Source organism: Pezoporus flaviventris, unplaced genomic scaffold (assembly GCF_033815535.1).
Source record: "Pezoporus flaviventris isolate CSIRO_AGI_PZ_B2104156 unplaced genomic scaffold, CSIRO_AGI_Pfla_v1 ptg000090l, whole genome shotgun sequence".
Lineage (NCBI taxonomy): Eukaryota > Metazoa > Chordata > Aves > Psittaciformes > Psittacidae > Pezoporus > Pezoporus flaviventris.
Window position 1 is genome coordinate 3509959 of NW_026892638.1, and position 25237 is coordinate 3535195.

At 40.2% G+C, this 25237-nt stretch overlaps 1 protein-coding gene across 2 annotated transcripts in view; it reads left to right on the forward strand.

Annotated features, from left to right (window-relative positions):
* The first annotated feature begins 15168 nt into the window (after positions 1-15168).
* Positions 15169-25237, forward strand: part of JMY (junction mediating and regulatory protein, p53 cofactor) — a 66879-nt gene continuing 56810 nt past the window's right edge. For both annotated transcript variants that reach the window (XM_061475887.1, XM_061475888.1), the window contains exon 1: positions 15169-16229. In XM_061475887.1, coding sequence (XP_061331871.1) covers positions 15354-16229 — 876 coding nt within the window. In that variant the 5' untranslated portion in view covers positions 15169-15353. The remainder of the gene's footprint in view (positions 16230-25237) is intronic.

Sequence of the window (25237 nt, forward strand, 5' to 3'; positions counted from 1 at the left end):
GAACTTTAAAAAATATTGCAGGATCAAAATTTCAAATCAATTTTGTCATACACCAAAAACATTTTAATGCTTTTAATTACATTGTCTAAGGAAAATGTAACAGAGAAAACCCTTTTTTTAATTAAAAAAAAAAAAGTGTTGGATTTTAATTGAGACACGCAAAGAAGGCCAAGCAACAAGAATACAAGTCATGAAATTAGAGAGCAAAGAGAAAAACAATAACCAAATTAGGAAGGAAACAAAAGTAGGGAAAGTAGAACAGGAGGAAAGAGTGAAACAAAATACTCAGCTCTTACTGCAGTGCTCTGAGAGTTTTTCTGTTTCACTTCTCTTTAACACTCACCATGTCCTCCCCGAGTGTTTCACAACTGTAGAGATGCATCATTATGAAAATGTATCTGCATCACAGCATATCCTACATTTTTTCAACCTTCCTTTTCCTTGACTCTCTTCACACCTCCATCATAGACTGCAATCCATTAAAATTATTTGTTGTGCATTCCTGAACCATCAATATGTCTCCAACAAAGTCATCACTGCAGATTCCCACCCAGCAGTTTCCTGCCTCTCTACAGCTGCACCTTCTACTTCCCTCCAGGCTGCCGCTGCTCTTGTTGATAAGAGTTCATAGGTGGCAAAATGTATTCATGTGGCTGAATTGGAGAAACTGCTTCTTTCATAGCAGTGGAAGACCTAATTACAAAATAGCCCTTAGTCTTCATTCAGCCACCAATTAATTCCTCCTGGGCCCCAGTACCCTTTTGTCTTGTGGGTTGAAGGCACAATAGCTCCCGTTGCTTCTTTACCCTTTATAAGCCACAGTATTCAAGCAAAGTACTTCAGAATTCCAGCAAAGTATTTCAGAAAAATATCTGTATTAATTTCATGACTCCAAAATTCCTTTTTCATAATAATGTTATTTTCTTCTGACTGTAAGGAAAAAAAAAATGAAAAAACACATTTTCTTTGCATTTCTATCTAATGTCAATGAAACAGTTTTTATTTCCAGTCAAAATGAAGACAAAATCTGAACAAAATTGAAAAAAGTCTTTGGTTTTCTTTAATTTTTTTAATATAAAATCAGCTGGTTTTGCCTACAAGCCCAAGGGAGTGAAGGGTTTTGGCCTTCCCCAAGGCCTGGCCTGAAGGGCAGAAAAACATACCCCAAGTCATCCAAAGTACAGAAGTGCAGCTCAGTCGGCATGAACAAAAGACAGTTAATCTGAAATTGGGTGGTAGAGAGGGGAACTACTAAGCAGACTGTAGGAAGGGAAATACTATTAAACATAGGTTAATAGAGCATCTGCTGCTGGCAGAAACATGGGGCTTGGCTTCCATGTGAAAGCCCAGCCAGACTAATTCTTTTGAACACCAGGGAACAAAGAAGGGTAGAGAGGTCACTCAGTTCTGAAAGAGATGCAGCAAAATAAACACAAAGTTTTCACAGTGAGGGTGGTGAGATGCTGGAACAGGCTGCTCAGAGAACTCATGGATGCCCTATTACTGGAAGTGTTCAAAGTCAGGTTGGACAGGGCTTTGAGCAACGTGGTCTAGTGAAAGATGTGCCTGCCATGGCAATGCACTTGAACTAGATGATCTTTAGAGAGCATTTCAAACCCAAGCAACTCTACAACTGTCTTATAAAGTTTTCCTCACAAGGTAAGGAAAAAAAAAATTATTAATGAGGACTAGCTGAAATTTACCCTGTATTCATCCCAGCTCAAATAAAAGTGTAATGGTTCTTTAAAGAGTCAGCATGGCAAATCACGGTATTGGAAGACTTATGCATGGCTCTCAAACTGTAATAGGAACAGCAGATCATATGATATGATTATCTGACATTCAAAGGCACATGCCCTGAGAGAAGCTCAGACAGAGAAAAGACAGCCAGAAAACATCAGTGATGAGCAGAGGTAGCAGGCAGTAGAATAGTATTACCTATACAAGTCAGAGAAGATTAAAGTTACAAAGGCCTCCAGGTATACACACAAGGACTATGAAAAGATCATGTGGCAAACAAATAGATCCACTGTGATCCTGCTGGATCTTCCTTTCTTGGTCCTAAGAAACACCCTTACTAAAGCAGTGCCTAGAAGGGCGCGTGCTTGATATTGACTTCTTCCAGCTTCAGCAAATGCAGCTGCTGGAAAACAAGTTCCATTCCTGCCATCACATCTTTTCACTTAAGCCCTTTTTATTCCCCAACATGTTTTTCTTTCTGCTTCTCTTCATTTGCAGAAAGTTTATGTCTTAGCTGGCTTGATCATTCTTTTTGGCAGCACTGATGTAAGTCTAGAACAGGAGGGCAGAATAAAGCAATGGCTTTGAACAGCTCAGTGCTTGTAAAAGCCAGATCTTGGAGTCACCATGTGCTATGCTCAGTCTCCTCTAGCAACAATGCTGTAAATTAATGTCAGGAACAGATACAGAAGGTGCATTTTCTAACTTGTTTCTTTTGGAGGTTTTTTTCCCCCTTTTGTGTGTGCTTCTCTTAATTTATCATTGAGGAGGCAGACTCAGGCTTTTACCACAACAGTAGTAACAGCAGCTCTGGCTCATCATCTTAACTTCATGTTCATCCAAAAAGAACTCTTATTACTGTCTTTAATACTACCTAAAAGGTTGCCAAATACAGCAGTTTTCCTTATCATAAGTTACAAAACAAAACAAACAGCCATAATTGCAGCTAAGGAGAAAGGAAGTAAGAAATGTGGTTAAGATCTCCCTCAACCACTTTCTCTGCTTTTTCTTTTCTTTGTGGCTATTAAAGGTTTAAACTTCTGGGGTTTGATTTGGGGTGTGTTTTTTTTTTTTTTCAGATGTGGGTGTTTACTGAATGATTTTTGGATGTCTCTGAATGGCCAAACTTTTAAGTATTTTACAGTGGTTCATATAAATAAATACCTTTGACCCTCCTGACTCATTTGTTCCAGTGAAACAGGCCTAAAGCTTCTAATTAATACAGGATGCCACTATCATCCCTCCATCCCCCACATATGACTCTATAAACACTGTGCTATTGTTTCTTCATTATTTTCTTCTTCCTAATGCTCTTCCTCTCACTGCTTAGCTACCATTCCTTGGGTTATCTCCACATCCTTACTGACTCAGGAGCCCCAAGCATCTATGCTTTCCTCAGGGAAGAGCAGTTCTTACACTTATATCCTTTACTGAAGTGAAAGGCAGTCCTTTATGCTAAAACTCAGGGTATTTACTTTAGGTTACATAACCCTGAGAAAACACTGTTCTACCAGTAATGATGAGATGAGACCTGAGTACCTTTCAATAGTTCAGATCATTCATATTCTTCCCTTCAAGATTCTGGCCTACAACTATGGTATAATTTGTTCCCCTGTTGCAGTTTACCCCTCCCTTCTGGCCTCGGCAGCCACTGTGCATCTCCATTTCTTCCCACAGCATCACTTCACCAGTCTTCTGTGTAGCCACTTTCCTTGGAAAGACTCTCTATGCATGCCAGGCTCTCAGGCTTCCATCCCCTCCCAAATTATTAGTTCCTGTTAATTTCACAAATTCTAGCCAATACAGAGCAAAGGACTTCATGTAGTATTGAAACAGCAAAAGGTAGATAAGTTAGACACAAAGAAGAGTCTTCCCACCACAAAGAAAACTTGGTAGTGTACGTTCAAGTGGCCACTTACAGGTTGTGGTCAAATTGCACTGAAGTCAGACTCCTGATAATTGTTTAACAAAAGAGATATGTTGCCACCACCTATGATCCCACTGCAGTGTGCTCAGATCCACTGGTTCTTAGTGCCTGCTCCATCCGCAAACATGTCAAGAGTGATAGCTTGTGCGGAGTATTTGCCACACTACTTGGGAAGTGTTCCTTTCAAGTTCCTTTCAGTAAGACAATACAGGGTAGTAAAGTTAATCACATAATGTCTATAAAATACTAGTGTAATAGATTTGAGATAGTGTAATGCAGATTTGAGGGACTGGGAAGACTCACATTCAGATACCTATAATAATAAGGAATTACAAACCAGCTACACTGAAGCTAAACTTCTGGTAGCTAAAATGGCATTGATGCTTTTGCAGTTCCACAAATTAAAAATAGGAACCTGCAGTTAAAGATAATTTTCACAGTCAAATGAAATACATCTGGTACTACTCAGAATCCTCAGGAAAATTTAAAATGTAATTTCTGAAATTAAAATGAAGGGATAATATACAAAGGCACCAAGTGGGTGCTGTTATTGATGAGGTCACCAGTCAAACACCCATTCCCAGAAGGAAATTATTGGTATTCCACTGGAGCAAAGGTAAAAAAAAGATAAGGTGATAGAAATTTTTGATTCAAGACACTGAACTCCTCTGAGATAGCCAATAAAATCAGAATACATTTGAGCTGACTTGAATTAGTTGCAATAGGTGAAGATCTTTGGTAGGTCCATTTCTGACAGAAAACATAATCAAAACTTTGGCAAAAAATGATCAAAAGACAGAATTGGTTAGAGACCATCAAGTCTTACAGAAACAAGAAGCCACTAAGGAAATGCAGTTGTTAATTACAAAGAACCAGTGATATTTTAAATAAGCAGAAATAGAGTGATTAAGGCATAAATGAGTTTTCTGTGTTGATAGACAAGCAAGGAATTGCCAAGCAAAAGAAACAAGGCCATTTTTCAGCATTCAATAAAAAGAAAATAATATAATCATTAAGAAAACAAACATTTTATACCAAAAAGTATCCTGCAGTGTAAAGGAAAAAAAACCAGAATTTAACAGGTAAGGATAGTATCAATTAACAACATTTAAAATGAAGCATGTTTTTCACCCAACTATATTTATCTAATAAAAGATACCTCTCTCTTATTTTAAACATTTTTAGCCTTGAATTTTCTATAACTATTGTTATGACAACCTGAATATCTCCAAAAGGAGTCAACATACAGAATATAGCTTTGATAAAATTAGACACAAAAGATCTGCTGCAGTATGATGATAAGTTACCAACAGAAACCTGAATAACAACTCAGAATTCTTTAGAACTTGCATCAACAGCAAAGGATATTAAGATGTGTTTGTCACATGATGCAATTCTAGGAATAAAGACTGCCTGGAAAAGGTGTCAGCTGGTAATTAATAACAAGCATATGAGAAACCATTAACAAAAACTATCTGTATGAATGGCTAGCTTCTCTACAAAAGAAAAAGACCACAACCTTAGAGGAAATACACAACACCATAACAAAAATTGGTTTGTCTTATGTATGCTGTATTATGTTAAAACCAAATAGGTGATTGTTAAGCTATATGATAATAGCTTATGGTGCCATTAGGTTTCACTTCAGTAATGTCAGATATGAAGCAAATTTGTTGAACAGATGCTGAAAGTAAACCTTGGTAATAGGAGAAGCAGACCTTGAGCTGGCAACACTGAAGTGCCAGTCTTGGAGCCCACTGCTGGGTATGCTACAATAGCCTGACCTGAGTAAATAAGGCTTACACATTCACCACCACGTCAATATCCCTGTCACTCCACACGTAATAATATCTGAACATGCTGGCCAATTTTTGCACTGAATTGCAAAATAATTCAGGTTGGATGAGTCCAACTGCTGAAATATCCAAAGGTAAATTAATTTTAACAATGTTGAATCACAAAGTGATTCAGAATGGATGAGACCTCAAGAGGTCATCTCATTCAACTGGTGAAGCGTCAGTGGGTAAATGCATTTTTAACAAGTTTCAAAAAAATCTGCAATTAAAATACACATATACACAGAGCTTATGCTTTGTATCAGCTGACTGACAAACTAAGACACACATACCTGTATTAACATACCTTTAGGTGAGTCATGGAACATACTGACGCTTACCCAGATGGAGCAGCACCTGGGAAGAGTGTGTGGGGTATGCAGGATGAGTTAGGGCACTGAACTGAGGATATAGAACATACATTTTTATGAAAATAGTTTTGAATATTCTACTGTTCATACAATAAATCGTTTGCCTGAGGCATAAGTGTAAGAACTGAAAACAGTAAGACATTAAATGAGAGGGTTGGAGAACAATAGCACAAAATCTGGCATAGGTAACCTTCTGATTTCAGTTAAAAAGGCCACATTTCATTTCTGCCTATAAAAAACTTTATAAAGTAATGATATTGACATTGCTTGTATACTAAAGGGCCTGCAATCAGAAGGCAAATTTTTGTACAGAGCTTAAGATACTGTGTGAGAGGAAGAGTATTTATTTCTAAAACCAAAAGCTGATCAAATTTTTTACAAGCTTCTTTTTATTTCAGCCAATCAATAATCTTGTTACAGCAATAATCAGAGAAGCCACCACTTTCTACAAATGCTGAAAATTATTTGGATACAGAAATGAGTATTATTTCTAATACAACACTCTTTTCTATCCCACAGCCTTGAAATTTGCTGCTTTAGTGCAGAAAGCCTACTTAGAGGCTTGCCAAACAGTAATGCCCATTACAAGAAGAAACAAAACTCATCTCACCTTCATCACTCTCCTTTAAACTACAAATTACAGCTCCATATGATCTCTCTCAGACTTTCCTACTCTTCAGAATCTGATCACCTGGATTTAACAAGCAATTTTATCTATCTTCTGGGAGGCATGCAGGCTCCTCAAGAGAAGATTTTTGACTTCTTTCTACCAGGACTGTTTCACTTCCTTGGTGCTGGCAGTGGGATCACATGGCAATTCAGCTGAAGATGGAACCAGATGAAGATACCATCTGTTTCTCCTGTACTGAGTAACTGGATCAGACTCAAGTATGTAGCAGCTTTGGGTGTAGCTATGTCTACAGACAGCAGCTGATGCTATCCAGCATTTCTCCAGAAGTTTAATCAGGTTGAGAATTTCTTTCGTAAGTGAAGCTAAATGTCAGGCCTTCTACTGATATGTAGAGGAGAACACCCCAGAAATCCTAGACATTGGAGCCTGATCCTCATGTGCTTTGATAGGAACACTCAGAATGAAAGCTTTCCCACATTGTCAGCAGCATTATTGTGACCTTTCACTCCATAAGCCGAGTTTGTCTGTTGTGTGCAGTGCTCCCGCAGTGCTCTGGAGAATTCTGGTGCAAGACTTTCTCACTAATGCGCATTTCTTTACCCAGCAGGCTGTTCTGTGTCTTGAACAGTCTCCAATCTCATGGGATCCCAAAACCCTGGAACATGTATCTGCCAAACTATGGCTGCTAGTTATTTCCGCTCAAAAGCTGAAAGGCTTTTTTCTCTAGGCTGTTGACTTGTGGTTTACTAGGAGACAGAATTTCAAAACGCCTAGGAAAACACTCTGTGCTGGGTAAACATCATACAAGCCTAATAATTTTTATGTTCCAAACTCTGTTAATAATGGTGTTAGTCTACCTCGTGTCTCTGCCTCTATCTTAGTACTCTGTTGCTGTTGTGACAACAAAAGATTAATTTTCTAATGTTGCTCTTCAGAGACTTTAAGTATGTCTACCCTGCAGCCACAGCTGTGACTGAATCCTGCACAAATACAAGGCAGCTTTAACATAAGCAGTTTAGAATTTGGAAGCATATAGCTGAACTAGCAGGTAGACTACTTGCAGGCTGGAGATCCACTAGGTTCTGTGTTGAGGTTAGCCCTCCAAACACACAGGGCATCCTTGAGACAGTGAGAAAATAATAAGGACTATCAGTAAGTATTCATGTGTTTCCCTGACATGTATCAAGGAGGGGCAGAAGGACAAATACCAAAATATTTTGGTGGGGAAAAAAAAAGGACAGTGTTCTTGTAATTATAAATCAGATACTTGATCTGATAACTGATCATGCTTAGAATCTTAAGCAATATAGAGAAAGCAATGAGGATTAACTGGACATGAAAAAAAAACAAATTTCCTGTCACTCCGTGAAGGTGTTGTCTTGATTGCAGATCAAATTCCTTGTCTGATTTAAGATAGCTTTGAAGTCACAAACAATGCAAACAAATTCTGCTGCTTTCTTGGCCAAGTGAGTGTTTTTGTAACCTTAACAGATTAAATTCATCAGATTCAAGCTAAAACCTCTTGAGTGTTGGCTAGAAATGGCATACTTACCCCTTAATCACATAATTGAGTAATATAGGCCCATTGCTCCATCTATTCTTAGCCTTTTAGAGAACGTATTTAGAAATTTTACCATCCAAAGTGTGACCCAAAGACAGCGCTGGCTGTGCTTACAATAGCCTTTGAGGCTCATCTCAGCCAGCATATAAAGCAATGACATAAGTCCTGCAGAATCTTGTAGGGGTCAGATGGCCTGGAAACGTACTGGAAATATGAGTGACTCATCCAGTGTTCTAAGTCTTCCTCTCTCAGATGAAAGGAACAACAGCTTATACGTTTATGGGAAATACCAGGATCACACATAAAAAAGTGGTTGCTGTGAGCTGACCTTGACTGCCAGGTGCCCCCCAAGCTGCTCTATCACTCCCCTCCTCTGTTGGACATGAAAAGAAAAAAAATAATAAAAGGCTTGTGGGTTGACAGAAGGATAAGGACAACAATTACCATAACAGGCAAAACAAATTCGAATTGGGGGAATTAATTTAACTGATTGCCAACCAAATTGGAGTAGGATAATGAGAAATAAGTACAAAACTAAACGCACTTTCCCCCACCTCTTCCTTCTTACTGGGCTCAACTTCACTCCAGATTTCTCTGTCTCCTTCTCCCAGTGGCAAGAGGGGAACAAGGAATAGGGCTGTGTTCAGTTCATCAAACATAATCTTTGCCCCTCCTTCCTCCTCCCCTTCTTCCCCTGCTCCAGCATGGGCTCCTCTCTCCACAGGGCCACAGGTCCTGGCAGGAGCCTGCTCCAGTGCCTGGAGCATCTCCTCCCCTCCTTTTTCACTGATCCTGGTGTCTACAGAGTTTCTGCTCTCACACATTCTTTCTCCTCTTTCTGGCTTCTGTGGTGCAGCAGTTATTTCTCCTTCCTAAACATATTACCCCAGAGGTGCTATCACTGTCACTGATGGGCTGAGCCTTGGCCAGCAGAGGGTCCACCCTGGAGCTGGATGGCACTGGCTCTGTTGTATACAGGGGAAGTTTCTAGCAGGTTTTCACAGAAGCCACCCCTTTAATCCTTTGCTACCAAAAGTTTGCCTTGCAAACCCAATACAGTGGTCAAAAGCTAAGTGGTCTTCAACTCATTCTTTTCACCCAAAAGGCAATCTAGATTTCTTTATATAAATCTTTTTCCATATATTCAAATTATTTTATTATAGCCCTGGTGTGATCTGGCAGATGGACCACAATTCTCAGGCTATCAATTTCTCCATGAGTACATCAGGGATAAAGAGGATGGAACCTCCAAGACTAGTTAAAACCTTCTGAACTGTTTTCTTGTCATAGGTTCCACGGATTAATCAGAAGGAAGCCTACATTCACTCCCACAGGAACTATGATTTCCTTTTTTTTTAGATTCATTTAGGTATTTCTTCTATCTCAGTGCTTGTTCTGTGGTTTGTGGCTTCCTTGCCCTGTTACAGATGTTCTTGATTGAGTTGAATTGTAGATGTGGCTAAATATATTGCTTCCTCTTTCCCTGAAAAATACCTACCAGTGTTCCACTACATATTGCTTCATATTGCTTCACAGCTCAGTACACTGGGTTCAGAACCAAGTGGCCATCTTATTTATTGATCAATATTTTGAGGAATCTCAAAATATGATGACTGAAGTTTTTCACTCTTGTCCTCAATGAAAATATGACTTTTAGGGAACCATTTGATAAAATTTTGTTTAGTTATGAGATACTAAGTATGGCAAAAGGTCATTATATCTCATTATAAATATTTCTTTAATCTTTATAGAGAAACCCCCAAGTACTATTTAAAAACTTTGCACTTTCAAAGCTACAAATTGTTCTATCTGTCATTAGGATCATGTTTCCTATCCCATATACTTCAGTGGAGCACGTAAGAATATGGCTGCTGTAAACAAACAAGTTGTCTAATCACCCTGTAAACCACTAAAGAGAACTGCAAGCATCACCACTCCCAAATCATTCAGCCTGTAAGACAGAACTGTTCCAACTGTCTATCTTGTTGCAAATTCTTTTCTATCTACCACAGAGACTACTGATAACTTTCATGCAACTTAGTAAAATTCTTATTAGTCAAATTTAGAATTTCCTACTACAATGGCTTGTTTAGATTGGAAAGGAAGGGTTTTGTATCATCTGAGCTTTCAAAGAATGACTCTTGAGTACTACCAACATGATTACTCCCTGAAGTTCCTTCTGCCTTTCACTTTAACAGACAAACTACCTTTGTCAGTATACTTGTTTAGCTGAAAGGGAGAAGATTAACTTTTATGAATGACTCTTTCAAGGGAAGACTGATTTATATTGAAACTACTAGGTCCTCTCAGCAGTACGCCAGAGATTATATTACGTGTTCATTTTATCACACATTTGTAAAGCTTACCACACAGTAATAGCTCCACATGTTCTACAACTGCAATAATATTTGGTTGCAGAGAATTCTTCACTTTAGAGCCAGCATAAATATACAAAGTATACAGTTTTTCTCCATAAAATGGATGTGCTATCACATGCACTACAGCTATACTGGTTCTGCTGTACCATGCAAGTCCCTGTCCTTGGAAACGACCCCAAATCTTTTATATCAAAGCTGTTAAGGGTAGACACTTACAGAATTTCAAGTGCAGATACAACTATTACTAGGAAGGATGCTTTCGGGTGCATATTTGATTCCTACTAAGCCATCACAAAGAGTCAACAGTGCTTTCATGCAGCCTGCTTCTTGTTTCACTTCACACAGACTCTCAGAAATACTCTTAAAGCATCTGCCAGAAAAAAAGACTCCCACTAACAACAAACAGACATTGCTATTTGGCTTGCCCACATTAAGATTTGCATCATACTATCAACAGCAACCTATTAAAAATGCTTATCCATCATAGCTGTGCTAAGCACAATACTCAATAGCAATTTCAGGACACCTAAAAGTACTCCTGATGGTGCTTTGAAACATGCTATTGAATAGCCCCTCCTCCCTTCACCTCAACTACCATAAGGAATTGTAAAGCTGGTTAACTGAGAATAATAGTCTTGTATTTGGACAGAAATCATCTTGCAACAGCAGATGTTTCAAATTGATCAAACTTTAAATCAGGCTTCCCAGATGAGATCTGTTTTTTTCAAAACCACTTTGTACAACAACTAGTTTACCCAAGGTGTTCAAAGACTTAGATCCAGAAGGATATAGTTTCAGTTCAGCCTGCAGCATGCTGTCACACACTAGGTTCTGGAATGTCTGTACAAACACTTAGAAGAGTATTTCTGTTCTTGTTCACAATATCAGCACACAGAAAATAATTTAGACAGCACTGGGTGAGATCACTTTGCAAGGGTTCAAAATACTGAATCCACAGAGGACCCAAACTTTTATATCCAACAATTACAAATCAACCTCATACATGTGCGTATGTGCAGTTCCATCGGGATTCACCAGCCTGGTTATGCATCTATTATGTATGGATCTGCCTAGGCAGGCCACCTTTCGTGCTGAATTTGGATTCCGTAGTTTCCTTGATCTTCCAACACTGGCCTAAACTGAGATCATGTCTGAGAACCATCAGAAACAGGCCCAGGGAAATGACACTGCAAGGCAGAAAAAGCACACAGTAACTCCTGAAGTTTGCAAACCTACTCTTCACTCCTCACTAATTCAAGATCTTATTAAATATCACTACTTGGAGACTGTCCAGGGATAGCAATGACTCAAAGTATTCCCTGCCTTAAAAGTTCTGGCGCTTGATCAATTTTTAAATAAAAAAAATAGGACATCAACTAAATTCCTAACCTTACATTTCAGTTCACTAGTGACAGAACACTTGTAGCTCCTGAAAAGCTTTGGCTTTGTAATTATTCAGTTTGTCAGCTGAGTAACTGCTACTTCCAACAACCTGTTGGTAAGGTTAACTAGGCCTCTAACGTGCAGTTTCCATGATAGTGATGGGATCCTCATGATTTGAAGAGCCACGTTCTCAGCAGCAGCATGGCAGCAGCTCCCTTCTCTCCAGACAGCTCATGTTTTCTTCACACTCCCCAGAAGATCTTTCAGTTGCTGCAAATGTGTCATCTTCTTAAAGAGTGGGAATCAACCACTGGTCAGCTTGACCGGGGGCTACCTAACCCACTTCTGCTTGGTGATAAAGCACACACCACACGACAAGCCCTGCTCAAAAGACAATTTAGGCCTTTAAGCTTTTTTTTTTGTTGTTGGTGGTGGTGGTTTATTTGGTAGAAATTAGAGCTGTGTTTCCTTTAACCACCCTTAGGAATAACTCACCAACATCTGAAAAGCCTACCCTTTTTATGTTTACAAATGGCAAGTTATGCACGTCTTCCCCCAAAACCAGAAGTTATTATGAAGGCTAGTCAGTGCTCTGTGATAATGTGATATTGAAAAACTGCTATTTTCTTCAGGTTTTTCTGTAAGGGTACAATTTTTGTGGAATATAACAGCAATTAAAAGCTGATGGTACAGCTTTTCTGCTGCATGAAAAGAGGCCTGTCAGAAACTTGACTGCAGCTGAGTGATTTTCAGACTAGTTTTCAGCCAGCTCACAAATGTAACATTTACCCAATACCTGCTTTAAAACACACCAGCTTGCCCCTGTGCTATGTAAGAACAGCCAGGTTAATACTGCTTTCAAAGACCTCAGGCTCTACAGTAGTGTATCTGAAAAGACTAACTCTTTGGCTGATGAGAAATACTAAGACTGACTCTTTGGTTGATGAGAAAGTGAACATGAATCCATGTTTAACTCTCTTAAGCCTGGGGATATAATGAGATACATATCTACTGCTGCACTTTCATTGTTTTAATTTTTCTTTCATGCATTACTAAAGACAAAATTGGATTGCTTGCTGCTTACATTCTTCTGAAAATGTTTCTGAAAATGCTTCTGAATACTTAAAGTATACTCCACTAGTGTATTTTTTGCTTGCTTGGCCACTTCCCACATAGGGTATAACCAAATCTTCCAGATCATTTCATCAGCTTTGATCTGATACCTAAATCTGCAGTAATAGAAAAGAACGCTGCTCTCCAATGTGTACAGCACACATCACCCTTAGCTTTAGAACACAGATATGGTCCTTCCTTTGGCTGCTGAGCCATAATTTTCTCCTTTTTATTAACAACTGTGAGTATTCTAGATGTAACCTTGATTCTCCCACATTTATGAGGCTACTTTGTTAATGACCAGAGAATGTTTGGACTGCCAGAGATCTTCCTCAAACACTTCAGCCTCCAAGAACAGGATGCTAGTCAACACAGAAGCTTCAGAAAAAAGCTGTGACTCACTCTTGCTTCTCTGGCAAATGCAAATGAAATGTTTCATTTTCCCAAAGTTTCCTTTGATTTGGAGCAGGACAGCAATATCACAGATGGGCCAATGCATAGTCTACTTACCTTATTTTTGACACATGTGTTCTGGGGTTATCAAGAGTAAGGTTTTGTTTGTTTGATTTATACACATGAGAAATGCAATATCCAAAGGGCACCAGGAAACTGGCCCTTGGCCTTGGAATCACAGGTGATTAATCATTCCTTTCAGACATGCTTATGGGAGTTGTCTGTCCTGGGTTACTGTAACCTACGTGCTCTGCAGTATCCTTGGAAACCTCAGAGAGCACTTCAGGCACTACTGGTTCTCAAATATGACTGGCCAACACAAACTTAAAATGCCATCTCTCAGTGCAGTTCACATCAGATATAAACATACACAACTGCCCAAGACAGCCATTTCAGGGCATGCCCTCATCTCCAGGACTTGCCACAGATGCTGCACTCTCTTGCAGCCTAGCCACAAGTGAAAACTTCTGCTGCATTTCAAGCCATTGAGTGCTTTTGGTCATGACCTTTGAAGTATTTTGGTTTAATCTCCAGTCAGAATCAAACCACAGAACTAACACAACCCACTGAAGCACCACGTCCTTTCCTCCAACCATGCATCAAACTACTTTCTGTGAAAAAAATGACACACTGAGAGAGCTGGGAAAAGCTCCAGGGAGACCTTATAGCAGCCTTCCAGTACCTAAAGGGGGCTTACAGGAAAGCTGGAAAGGGACTTTTTACAAAGAACAGTAGTGACAGCACAAGGGGTAACCGCTTTAAGCTGAAAGAAGATACATTTATTAGGAAGAAATTCTTCCCTGTGAGGGCGGTAAGGCACTGGCACAGGTTGTCCAGAGAAGCTGTGGCTGCCCCATCCCTGCCAGGGTTCAAGACCAGGTTGGATGGGTCTAGTGGAAGCTCTCTCTGCCTGTGCCAGCCCAGGCTGGAACCAGTTATCTTTAAGGTCCCTTGCAAACCATTCTGTGATTCCATGACTATGAAAATTAGGAACGAACCCTCTGCACACACCATTTCCCTGTGAGAGGACTTCTTGCCTGGATGTACTTCCAATACCTAAGTACCTGCTAGCTCGAGGCCAGAGGCCCTGGCAGGCAGGACTAGCCGCAGGCTACTGGAGAGTGGCCAGGGGCGCTCCAGTGAAGGAACGGGGACGCCAATGTACCCGAAGGGGCTGACCGAGAATCAACCGCAATGCCGGAGCCGGGGCAAGCAGAGCCAGCGCTGCCTCAGCAGCTAACTGGGAGAAGCACCCGGGAGCCGCCGTCCAAGCAATGCCGCTACAACACACCTGAGCCAGACAGTCCGTCTCCCTCCCGCGCACTGCCCGACTCGACTTCACCCACCACAGACGTGGCACGTGCCGTTCCCAGCATGCAGCGCGGAGCTCCCGAACGGCCGCGTCAAACGGCCGGGAGCAGGGGCGTGGCCTCACATTGCCCACACCGGCAGCGCAAGCAGGGAGGGCGGGAAACCGGCAGCGAGGAGGCGGGGCAGCGCGCCAGGCCCCGCCCATCTCCCTCCGCCGGAGGCAGCGGGCGGCGGCAGCCAATGGGGAGGGCGCCGAGGTGGGGCGGGGCGTCGGGAGGCGGCGGGGCGGGGCCGGCGCTGAGTTGCCGCAGCGCCACAGCTGCTTGTAAACAGATCCCGCCCCACGTGACGCGTGCGAAGTACCTGCGCGGGGGCACCGGGCATTGTCCGTCGTGGCTGCAGGCTGAGGAGCAGGGTCGGCCGCGACACTCTTCTGCTGCGAGCTCATCGCTGACACGAGCCGGTTCCTCTCCTGCCTCCCTCCCCGCGCCGACGGGGATCCAGCGCATCCACCGCTTCGGAGCCTTTCCCGTTCCCCCGCCGCTAAGATGGCTGATGGTGGGCGGTGAGGTGGCGAGCGGGGCTGCGGGACGGCAGACAGGACGGTCGCGGGGAGGGTGGGGGGCGCGTGCGGGAAGCCTCGCAGCGCCATGTCTGCCTTCGCCCTGGAGGAAACGCTGGAGGCCGACTGGGTGGCCGTGAGGCCTCACGCCTTCCAGGAGCGGGAGAAGCACAAGTTCGTCTTTATCGTGGCCTGGAACGAGATCGAGGGCAAGTTCGCCATCACCTGCCACAACCGCACGGCGCAGCGCCAGCGTAGCGGCTCCCGAGAGCTCCGGCGCGGCGGCCCCGCAGGCCCCGAGCCCAGAGCCTCCTCGAAGGCCGGCAGCCCTGCGGTGCGCAGGGACAGCGGCCTGCCGCGGGGCTCTTCGCATCTCCGCGCCGAGCCGGGGCTGCGGGGGGCGGCGGCCGACGCGCTGCCTAGGAGCCCGTTGCGCACCAAGAGCAGCCCAGCCCGGAGGCCGCAGCGGGGCCCGGAGGCGGCAGGTGCTGCCGAAGAGATAGAAGTGCTAGAGCTGGGGAAGGAGGAGGCGGCTACAGCTCTGTCGTTGCCGCCCTCGCCGCTCCCGGCAGCAGAGCCGGGCGCTCCCGACGCGGAGACCACCGGGGAGGAGTGTAGCTGGGCCGGTCTCTTCTCCTTTCAAGACTTGCGGGCTGTACACCAGCAGCTGTGCTCGGTGAACTCGGAGCTGGAGCCCTACCTGCCTGCCTTCCCCGAGGAGCCCTCGGGCATGTGGACGGTGCTCTTCGGAGCCCCGGAGCTATCCGAGCAGGATATGGACGCGCTCTGTTACAAACTGCAAGTTTACTTGGTCCACAGCTTGGATACCTGCGGTTGGAAGATCCTCTCCCAGGTGCTCTTCACCGAGACTGACGATCCCGAAGAGTATTACGAGAGTCTGAGTGAGCTGCGACAGAAGGGGTACGAAGAGGTGCTACAGCGGGCTCGCAGGCGAATCCAGGAGGTGAGGCTTCAGCATGATCCAGATACCTCCACTTTATTGTTACCTTTTCTGTGACATTTTTAGCTGTTCTCTCCAGCTGCTCCTGCTGTTCGAGATGGTCGAACTATTGAACAAAAAAAAAAACCCAAACCCCAAAACCATACAGGAAAAATATGTAGTTAAAAAAAAACCAACAACCCAACTTTGAAAATCTTAGTAAGAAAATGAGGCTTAACCTTTCAAAGTTCTCTAGGGCCAGGATATAAGAATGTGCAGATTTTCCTGGTAATCTAAGTGTGGCTCAGTACTTTATTCTGTACAGTCAAATGTCAGTGTTTGTGAGCTAGTATGTGATGGATTTGGTAAGGTCTTGCTCCAAGATTTTTGTTCTTGAATTGCTTTGCACCAGAATGTGTTGGAGTCTGATTTTTTTTTTTTTTGTTTAATGGGAGCAGCAACATGTGTTTATTTTGACAGTACCGTTTAGGTACTGGAGGCCAAAATATTCTAGGTTCCTACAGGATCTGGGTGCTGAATCTGCTTATTTCAAGGGAGATGACGTTTTCCAGTGGAATTAGAGTAACTGCAACTTCTCTTCAGCTGGCAAGTTCTTGGAGTTGGGAGTTTAAAAAACAAGCTGTCTGCTCTTAGTATTTACGGTGTTGCTGTTGCTAGTGCCTGGCAAGACTTGTATGCTTCAGGACACGCCGTCTCTCGTAATGTATACTGTTTGGCAGAAAGCAGTTAAGGAGATTGAGGTAATTAACTTCTTGTATCGAGGTGTGTGAATTTCTCACCTCTTGGTGGACTGAAGTATAAGACGACCCAGATTTTCCTAGTGGAAAAGGAGAATTTTACACTGATTTTTATGTTTCAGTGGATTTGGTCCAGAATGTACCAGGATCTGTCTAGGTGTGACTGTGTATATGAATCAGGTTATGGAAGTTTATTATTGCGAGCACCATCCAAATTCTGTTGTATCAATATATACATCAAATATTGTTTGGCTGCTTCAGCTGCCTTCATATATCCTGCTAATGTTGTGTGTTCAAAAATATGTGATGGTGAACTTTTTTTTCTCCTTGATAGAGTATGAGCATATCTCTGTGCTGTCTGTTTTGATAGCATAGTTTTGAGTCTTTGTAGGATTCAGGCAGAGCTTTTTCTTAGTGACAGGAGTTACAGAGTAGGAGAAAAATCTTTTATCAGTGATGAAATCATGATAAGAGTATCCAAGTGTAGCATTGTAAGGTAAAAGTTAATTTCCAGACTGTTCTGTTAGGGTATATAATTGTGTTTTGTCTTTTGTTTGTGGTTATTTAAAGGACTGAAGTAATCCTCGTTAAATTCCGTGTACAACTGTGAATTAGTATAATAGTCTTTTGCAGTAGTTGACTTAGCCCAGAGAATATGAAGTCATATTATCTTTTACTGTTTTTGTTTGGCTGTGTGACTGCTTGGGAGTGTGTGCATAGATTGACTTAGCCTTCAGCTCAGCAGTTCTTATAAGAAACTGAGCAGTATAGGAGAAGTTCCTGTTAAATATGTGGAGTTTGGGAACTGGGTGCCTAACTCAAAACATGCAGTATTTTTTTGTGAAACAGTAATTTCATATTGCTGAGAAGAGCTGTTTGTTTCTTGGACAGTCTCAGCTTCTAATTCATTAGCACCAGCATTAGCAGCAAAAAGCAACTGGTTACTAATATGCAATGCAAGCTTTATCTCTAAAGCAAGATCTCTAAATTACAGCATCTTATTGTCTGTGTTCAGAACTTTGTGCAGACAAAATGGCACAGCATTTTATGTGTGTATTTGACTACTGTGCAACCTCACTTTTCCATGGTAACCAATTCAGTCGTGGACCTAAAGTCAGTACAGCTATACTTCTGTCACTGTCAGTTGTGTAAATTGATCCGTCTTTAATTAAAGATAGTTCATGTTTAAGAAAACAATAGAATGACCTGTTTTTTCCCTCTTGGCTCTCAGGTTTCTCATTTCCTTACCTGTTACTGGTTTACTTAGTCCACAGGAAACGTCTTCCTTTTAAGCAAATACTGATAGTCTTTGTCACTGCAATTCTAAGCAGCATAAGCAATAGATGATGGGTACCACTTGGTATTTCTGAGGTAAAGGTTTATCATATTTAAAGAAAACCCCACCGAATCCATGTTAAATAGAATCATAGAACGGTTAGGGTTGGAAAGGACCCTAAGATGATCTAGTTCCAAGCCCCCTGCCATGGAGAGGGACACCTTCCACTAGACCAGGTTGCTCAAAGCCCTGTACAGCCTGGCCTTGAGCACTGTTAGGGATGGAGCATTTACGACTTCTCTGGACAGCCTGTTCCAGTGCCTCACCATCCTCACAGTAAAGAATTTTTTCAGTCTTTAATTTTCTTTTCCATCTGTGCTTGAAGGCTGCCTGTTAGCTGATTCAACAAGGAGGGATTTTAGTAATCTAAAATTGTGCAAAAACCCCAAGTTTGGGATTCCCAAGACCTTGGCATAATGTTTTAAAATATATCTCTGGTTTATACTTACTTCATATTTCATCTCTTTCTTTTTGCAGAATAAATTCCTCTCTGCAGTTAGAATATTACTTGAGAAGTGCTTGCAGTTTCTGTTGATTATATTCTTTGGGGTGGAGAAGCAAAGCGAGCAACAAAACCTTGTGTTTGTTTTTCAGTAACCCCTACTTGGCCGTCTGTTGCTTTCCATAAGTTCAGTGCAAGCCAGTTTATTTTCACAGCAGTTAATGATTGTTGCTTTTTGCAATAGTAATTTTTATCTCTGTCTCAATTATAGACCTTTAATAAGCCAAAAGAATGTTGCAAGTAGAAACAGATCCAAGATGAGGAGAAGAAGTTGTGGAGGAACTGTGTGACCTCAAATTAATTTCTTCTGCATAATTTTGAAATACCTCATCTTTTTCAAATGAAAGTATCAATTCTGGAATAGTTTAGGAATTCAATTCATGTTAAAGTAAAAACTTGTATGTAAAGTAGAAGATATTATTCTACCTCATTTTTGAAAACCAATGAACACTTGGTTGGAGCCTTTGTTTATTAATTTTATGCCTGTCTAAAAAATCCTTGGGTGCTTAGCTAGGAGTCTTAAGTTCCCAAGTGGAGGCGTGATACAGAATCAGCTAATGACCAGATAAATATGAGACAGCAGAGAGGATGGCAGTGAATCCTGGTTTGGGATTCCAGCTTATTAAATAATATTTATAAAATCTTAAGCTCTGCATCTAGAAGGCAGAAAAACTTTACCTCTGTACTCTCACTCCTGTCAGTTTCTGGTCTGTGTTTCTCCTAGGAAATGGGAGGAGTTTTTCTAGGCTGTGAGTGTACATTGTAAATTTTTTCTAAGTGTAATAATATCAAAGATGGTGGTTTATCTGTTTGAGTACTGTGTTGGCAAAAGATTGAACCTAGTCACAGTTTTCCTGAATAAAAAGCAGTGTTAACATAAACTATGATTAAGAGGGTTTGGTGGCTTAGTCATGCGAGCAAACATGTTCTGTTGTATGTTTATCCTTTTACTTGCTCTTGCATAGCAAGTTGTGAGTTTGGGAAGACTATATTTACATTATATGCTTACTTCAGCATCTTTGAATTAATGGCACCTGGGAATCTCCCTGTTTCATATAACTCTTAATTGCCATGACAGTCCATGCTGGATAATAGTGTGTAGGATCTTGAATGCCAGTTACAGAAGTAGGCAGAAACTTGCTTTTGTTTTCTTCTTGCTCTGTAAAAATCTATGAATTCTAGAGGCTGCAGTCTGTTAAAAGACCATTTTGAATCTCTGTTCTGTGTGTGTTCTTTCAAATTGCCTTTGAAAGCAGTACAAAAGTTCAGAAACATTTTTTAGTGCATGATTAAATTCTGAAGAAATTCTGAGAGCATCGTATTTTCTGAGGCTAATTTAGTCCTCCTTGAGAATGAGGACCTACTGCTGTTTTCAATCTCTCATCTATATAGTGGAATAGTTTACTTAAGTATGAAAACAGCCCTGAGAGCTTTTGTCTTGTGTTGGTTGGCTTAATTTTCTTTTGATTTGAAGGGCTAGAAATGCTAAGGAAAAATAAAAGTATTTTATTTATTTTATTACAGTAACAACTTGTGTGAGAAGAAAATGTAAGGTTTGTTGGTTTGTTTGTTTTTTTTTTCAGAAAGCTGTATGGTCCCTTTATTTTCTTTTTAAATCACCATGGATGCAGATAATTTTTTTAACTACTCCTCTGCACAGCTTTAGTAGGCAAGGGTTGTTTTTTGTTTTGGTTTTTTTTTTTTTTTTTTAGTTGTCGTTTTGAATGAATGGAGTTTGATTTTTCAAATCACATAAATTGGCAAGGAACTGGTTCAGTTAAATCACAGAACTTCATATTTGTTGCTTTCCAGGGGTGTTGTCACATATTTCTGTTTACATCAAACAAGCTACATAATATCCATAGGTTATTTTGTTTCGTTGAATCTGTCCTAATATTTTGGTGAAAGACAATATCCAGGATCATCTCAGTAACTAGGAGAATTGCTTTTGGTCGTGTGCATTCAGTTCTAAAATAAACATGTATGTGGTATGTAGTGAGGCACTGTATCAGAAATGCAAATTTTCCAAAGGTAAGATGACCTGTTGCTGTTCTGTGATTTAGTGCTAGCACAGTGTGATTTGAAGGGATATTCAACATCAAACTCGAAAATAATTGCAAAGTAAATAATATAAGACACCATGAACGATACTCAGTGTTCCAGTAACACAAAAAATTGGCAGTAGCATTTCCATCAAACCCAATGTTAACGCCTCTCTATGCAAGTAGCAAAGAAAAGTGCAATTTAGGAAATAATATGAGGTATCAATGTTGAGAACACTTGTTCATATATAACTTTGGGAGCACATAGACTCAAATAATGTCTTATTTTAATCCTTTTTTTTTCCCTATTGGTATGAATGGAGTAGAGTTAAGACTAATGCTGAGCATTCTGGAAATTTAAGCTATTTAGTTTGAATACTGCTTTTTACATACTCGTTATTTGTAGGTGTGAATGCTTGTTTCCAGTAAAATGGTTTTGATTCGCTTCTAAATGCTTTGTAAATAGGCTATTTAAGTACTGCACCAGTGCTATGAATTGCTACTAACCAAAATACATCAGCACCTGTAGGGCATGCTCTGTAGCACAGGCAAGTAGGTTCTTAGGAGATGCCTACATGATACTAGCACTCTGACTAGTACTTCTGTTGCTGGCCTAAATAGGGTATTTTCTCAGTGTTTATATTTTCAGCCATCATCTTTTTATTTATCTAATTTGCAGCTGGCGTTACAGTTATTTTGGGTTGTTATGAATTAGTCCTAAGTTAAATATTTTAAAGGCTCATCATTTTGTGCACTGTAAGTTCACACCTGACTCATTCTGGAAGCATCAAACTCAGTAATAAGTAAATGTGGAGTAGTTTCTCCATCTCCTTTTTGGCAAATAATAAAAGTCTAAGTCACATGGGTATTTTGTTTTCAGAGTTTCAGTGTGTGTCTGAATTGTGTTCTCTGTAGGTAAATCCATGTTACAAGTGAAAACACTTCATGATGACATGTCATACTACTGGAAGATGTGGAGTACTCACAGCAGCCTTTAGTATCTTAACTAACAGGGGAAATTCAGGTTAGGTATAAGGAGGAAGTTATTACTGTGAGGGTGGTGAGGCACTGGAACAGGCTGCCCAAGGAAGTTGTGAATGCTTCATCCCTGGAAGCATTCAAGGCCAGGTAATAATGAAAGTAATAAACATTCTGTAACCCATTGTGCTTCTTGAGATTCACAGCTCCTTTAATTTCTTAGCTTTTCTCTTCTTTGGGGGGATGTCTTTCCTTTGTGTTTACCTTTGTTTGTTTGAATATTTCTTTCTCAAATTTTCCAGCATGATTTTCTTTCTCTTCAATTGAATGTCCTGCCTTCAAGTCAGCACCTTTTAAAACTGCTTTATTAATCCAGTAACATCTCTTTTTGTCTCCATTTCTGGCTGAGGTAGTATCACCCAGACAAGTTTAGAATTTAAAAACAGATTGATTCTAATAATTTAATCTTTTTACATTTCTTTCTATAATATGACAAAACACTGCTTACAGATGGTCAATGAGTTTTATATTCTTTTTGTATGTAAATATTGGTACCACACTTGAAGAAGGCACTGAAAAGCAGAGGTTTGCACAAATGGCTGCTCTTACTTTTTTTTCCCCTCTTTTAAGAGGTACTTGTAACGTTTTATTTTTTTTTTTCAATTAGTAAAAGCATACCACTGCAGTCCACCAGAGTATTGCTGTTCCTGAAGAGAACTTTGGTTGAGATGAGGACTCAGTCCAACTAAAGTTCCATCTGCAAAACATTTTTATCCTTTCAAGAGATTAGAATATAGCCATAGGGAATATGGTAGACGGAAGCTAGGGTAGGAGGAGAGGGAAGAATGATGATATTTTCTAGAGATACATATTGACTTAGTGACGTTGCACATCTATATCTGAGCTGTTGCTCAAGACTGTTACCTGCTAAATAGGCAGTAAAATAAAGTGAGATTGTGGGACGTTGATCCTGTTGCTTTAGCGGTTGAGAATATCTTCTAAACAGGCTTGATCCACTTCCTCCTTTAATTTCTCCAGAGAAGAATCAACTAGTAGCATTTGGTGTTTTTGGGGGGTTTTTTGTTTGTTTTGTTTTAGTATCGTACAAAAGCAAGAGGAACAACTAAACGTGCATTGAACTCTGTAGAGGAAGCTGCACGTAGAATGTATTTTGTGATTTTGAGCAACTGGAATGTGCAGGATTTGCCAGAAATACACATATCTTGCATATTATGTATATCTTGCACATATATGTTCATATATCTTGCATTGTACTAACATTGCTGTAAATATTCAAAGATCTTGGATAGTTCACTGAAAATCAGTGTAAGCTCTTAAGACCAGTGCTGCTTAATAGCAAACATGCAAGAATGTTTTAAGAATGATGAAGACATGATTGTTATGGCCTTGCAGGGAGTAATAGTATGATCTCATCATAAATATGGTGGTGACATTTGCTAGAATGTGGGTTAGTCTTTAAGAATAATTCATGAAGCCCTCACATAACTTGAAACAGGATTGTAAAACCAAAGAAAATAGTCCAAATTTGTTGGGCAGGAGATTGGATGATCTCATAGTATCTTCCAGTCACAAACTGTATAAATTAATAAGGGAAATGTGGTTTTGTTTTAATTAGTTTGTTGTTGAAACTTGCCCAATTTCCATTTTCTTGAGAATTGAGGCTTGAATTGTAAATCAAACTATTATTAGTTTGACTGAAAACTTCATGAAGAATTTTAACACACAGTAGTAGATTTTAACTTGAAATGTCTCCACAGATGTCTCCTTATTTATTTGCTTTTGCTTGTCAATGTGTCTGTTGTTATTAGTAACTTTTTATTAGAGGCTCATTTATGCATTTTGGATTTTCCTTTTGGATAACTCTTCTAGTTGTAGGCAGAGAGGTGCTTTGACATGAAGACAGCTTCCCTGGCAAGGTAGTTACTGAAAGTGATCATCTGGAGCCATTCAGAGTAGGCCCAAATAGAATGCTGGTGGTGTATCTCTGCTCACCAGTTGTAAACATTTCAGCAGAGGTTGTTTTCAGTTAAAAACCTTTTACTGGTAAGACCTGATCTTTGAGTTTCCTTTCTGTCCTTTTCTTTTGGTTGTATTGTCATTACTCATTCAGGCAACTTTGACTGCTTAGTGGACTCGTTTTTTGGTTTGTTTTTTTTTTTTTTTTTTTGTCAAGTTGCTCCTGGAAAGATGTTATAAAACAATTCCAGTTATTCAGCAACTTTTATTATTTTTTTTTCTGAAAGTAAGTTGAGTACCTCTAATTCCATAAATACATAAACTGAATTTTCATTATCTATTGTTATAATACTTTGCAAAATGTATTTTAGATGAATGTTTATGTGACCTTCTAGCTGTGATATGGGTGTGAGGGAATTGGATGGGATTTTTTTTCCTTTGAAAATGTGTTTTTTTTTAAATAATCAATTAGCATTTGTTTGTGCTGACTTGCAAACAATTTATGTGGATCATCTAAAATTAGTAGTAGCGCAACTTTACATGTAACAGCATTGCATCATGACTTGAATTACTTCTGGGAGACAGTATTGCAAAAGATTTTTCAGTAAGTTAGAATCATAGATTATTGTATTAGAAGGAACCTTTATGGGTTTTCTAGCTGAACCCTATGATTAAAATAGAATTCATTTTGATTAGAGCTTTTTTTTTCTTTTTTTTTTTTCTTAAAACTAAACCAGAACTAAACTTTAAATAATGCTCTGGGCTTTATATGTGTTTTAAGGCAATTGGGAGGAGGGGGAGGGGACGGACCGAAAACCAAACAAACTCCGAGTGTATTCAGTTGTGAAACTTTTGGGGAAGCAAATCTGTATGTCAGAAGTTTCTGAAAGTTTATAGTTTTTCTACAAATATTACTGGGCTTCAGAGCCCAAGTTCTTCAGCCTTCAGTAATATGATATTTATAATCATCAGATGTCAGGATTTTAAATTGTATGATTTTGTCACTTCACAGTAGTATAATTCAGAAAAAAATCTGTATATGGGAGGAGTTTAAGAAAACCAAAACTACTTGCAATATTGGAGCCATTCTGGAAGAGTTCAGTTAACAGGTAATTGATATGTATTGTTCCAGCTGTGTTTTATCATGCTGCTTTTTCAGGCATGGATTTTATTTCTCCATAACATTTAAACTATATATCCTTTCTCTTTCATTTCTTAATGAAAAATAAAGAACAAAATAAACACCACAGGATGAAAGTCTGTGCACCTGATACTAATATAAATGGCCTTTGTCTGAAATGTTAAATAACTTGAATAATAGTACAACAACTTGTAGTTTACATGATACTTGCTGTTAAAGCAAGAAGAAAAATAGTGATCCAGGATTTCAGGAATTTATTTAACTTTTGGGTCCCCACCTGTGGCAGGGGGCTTTGAAC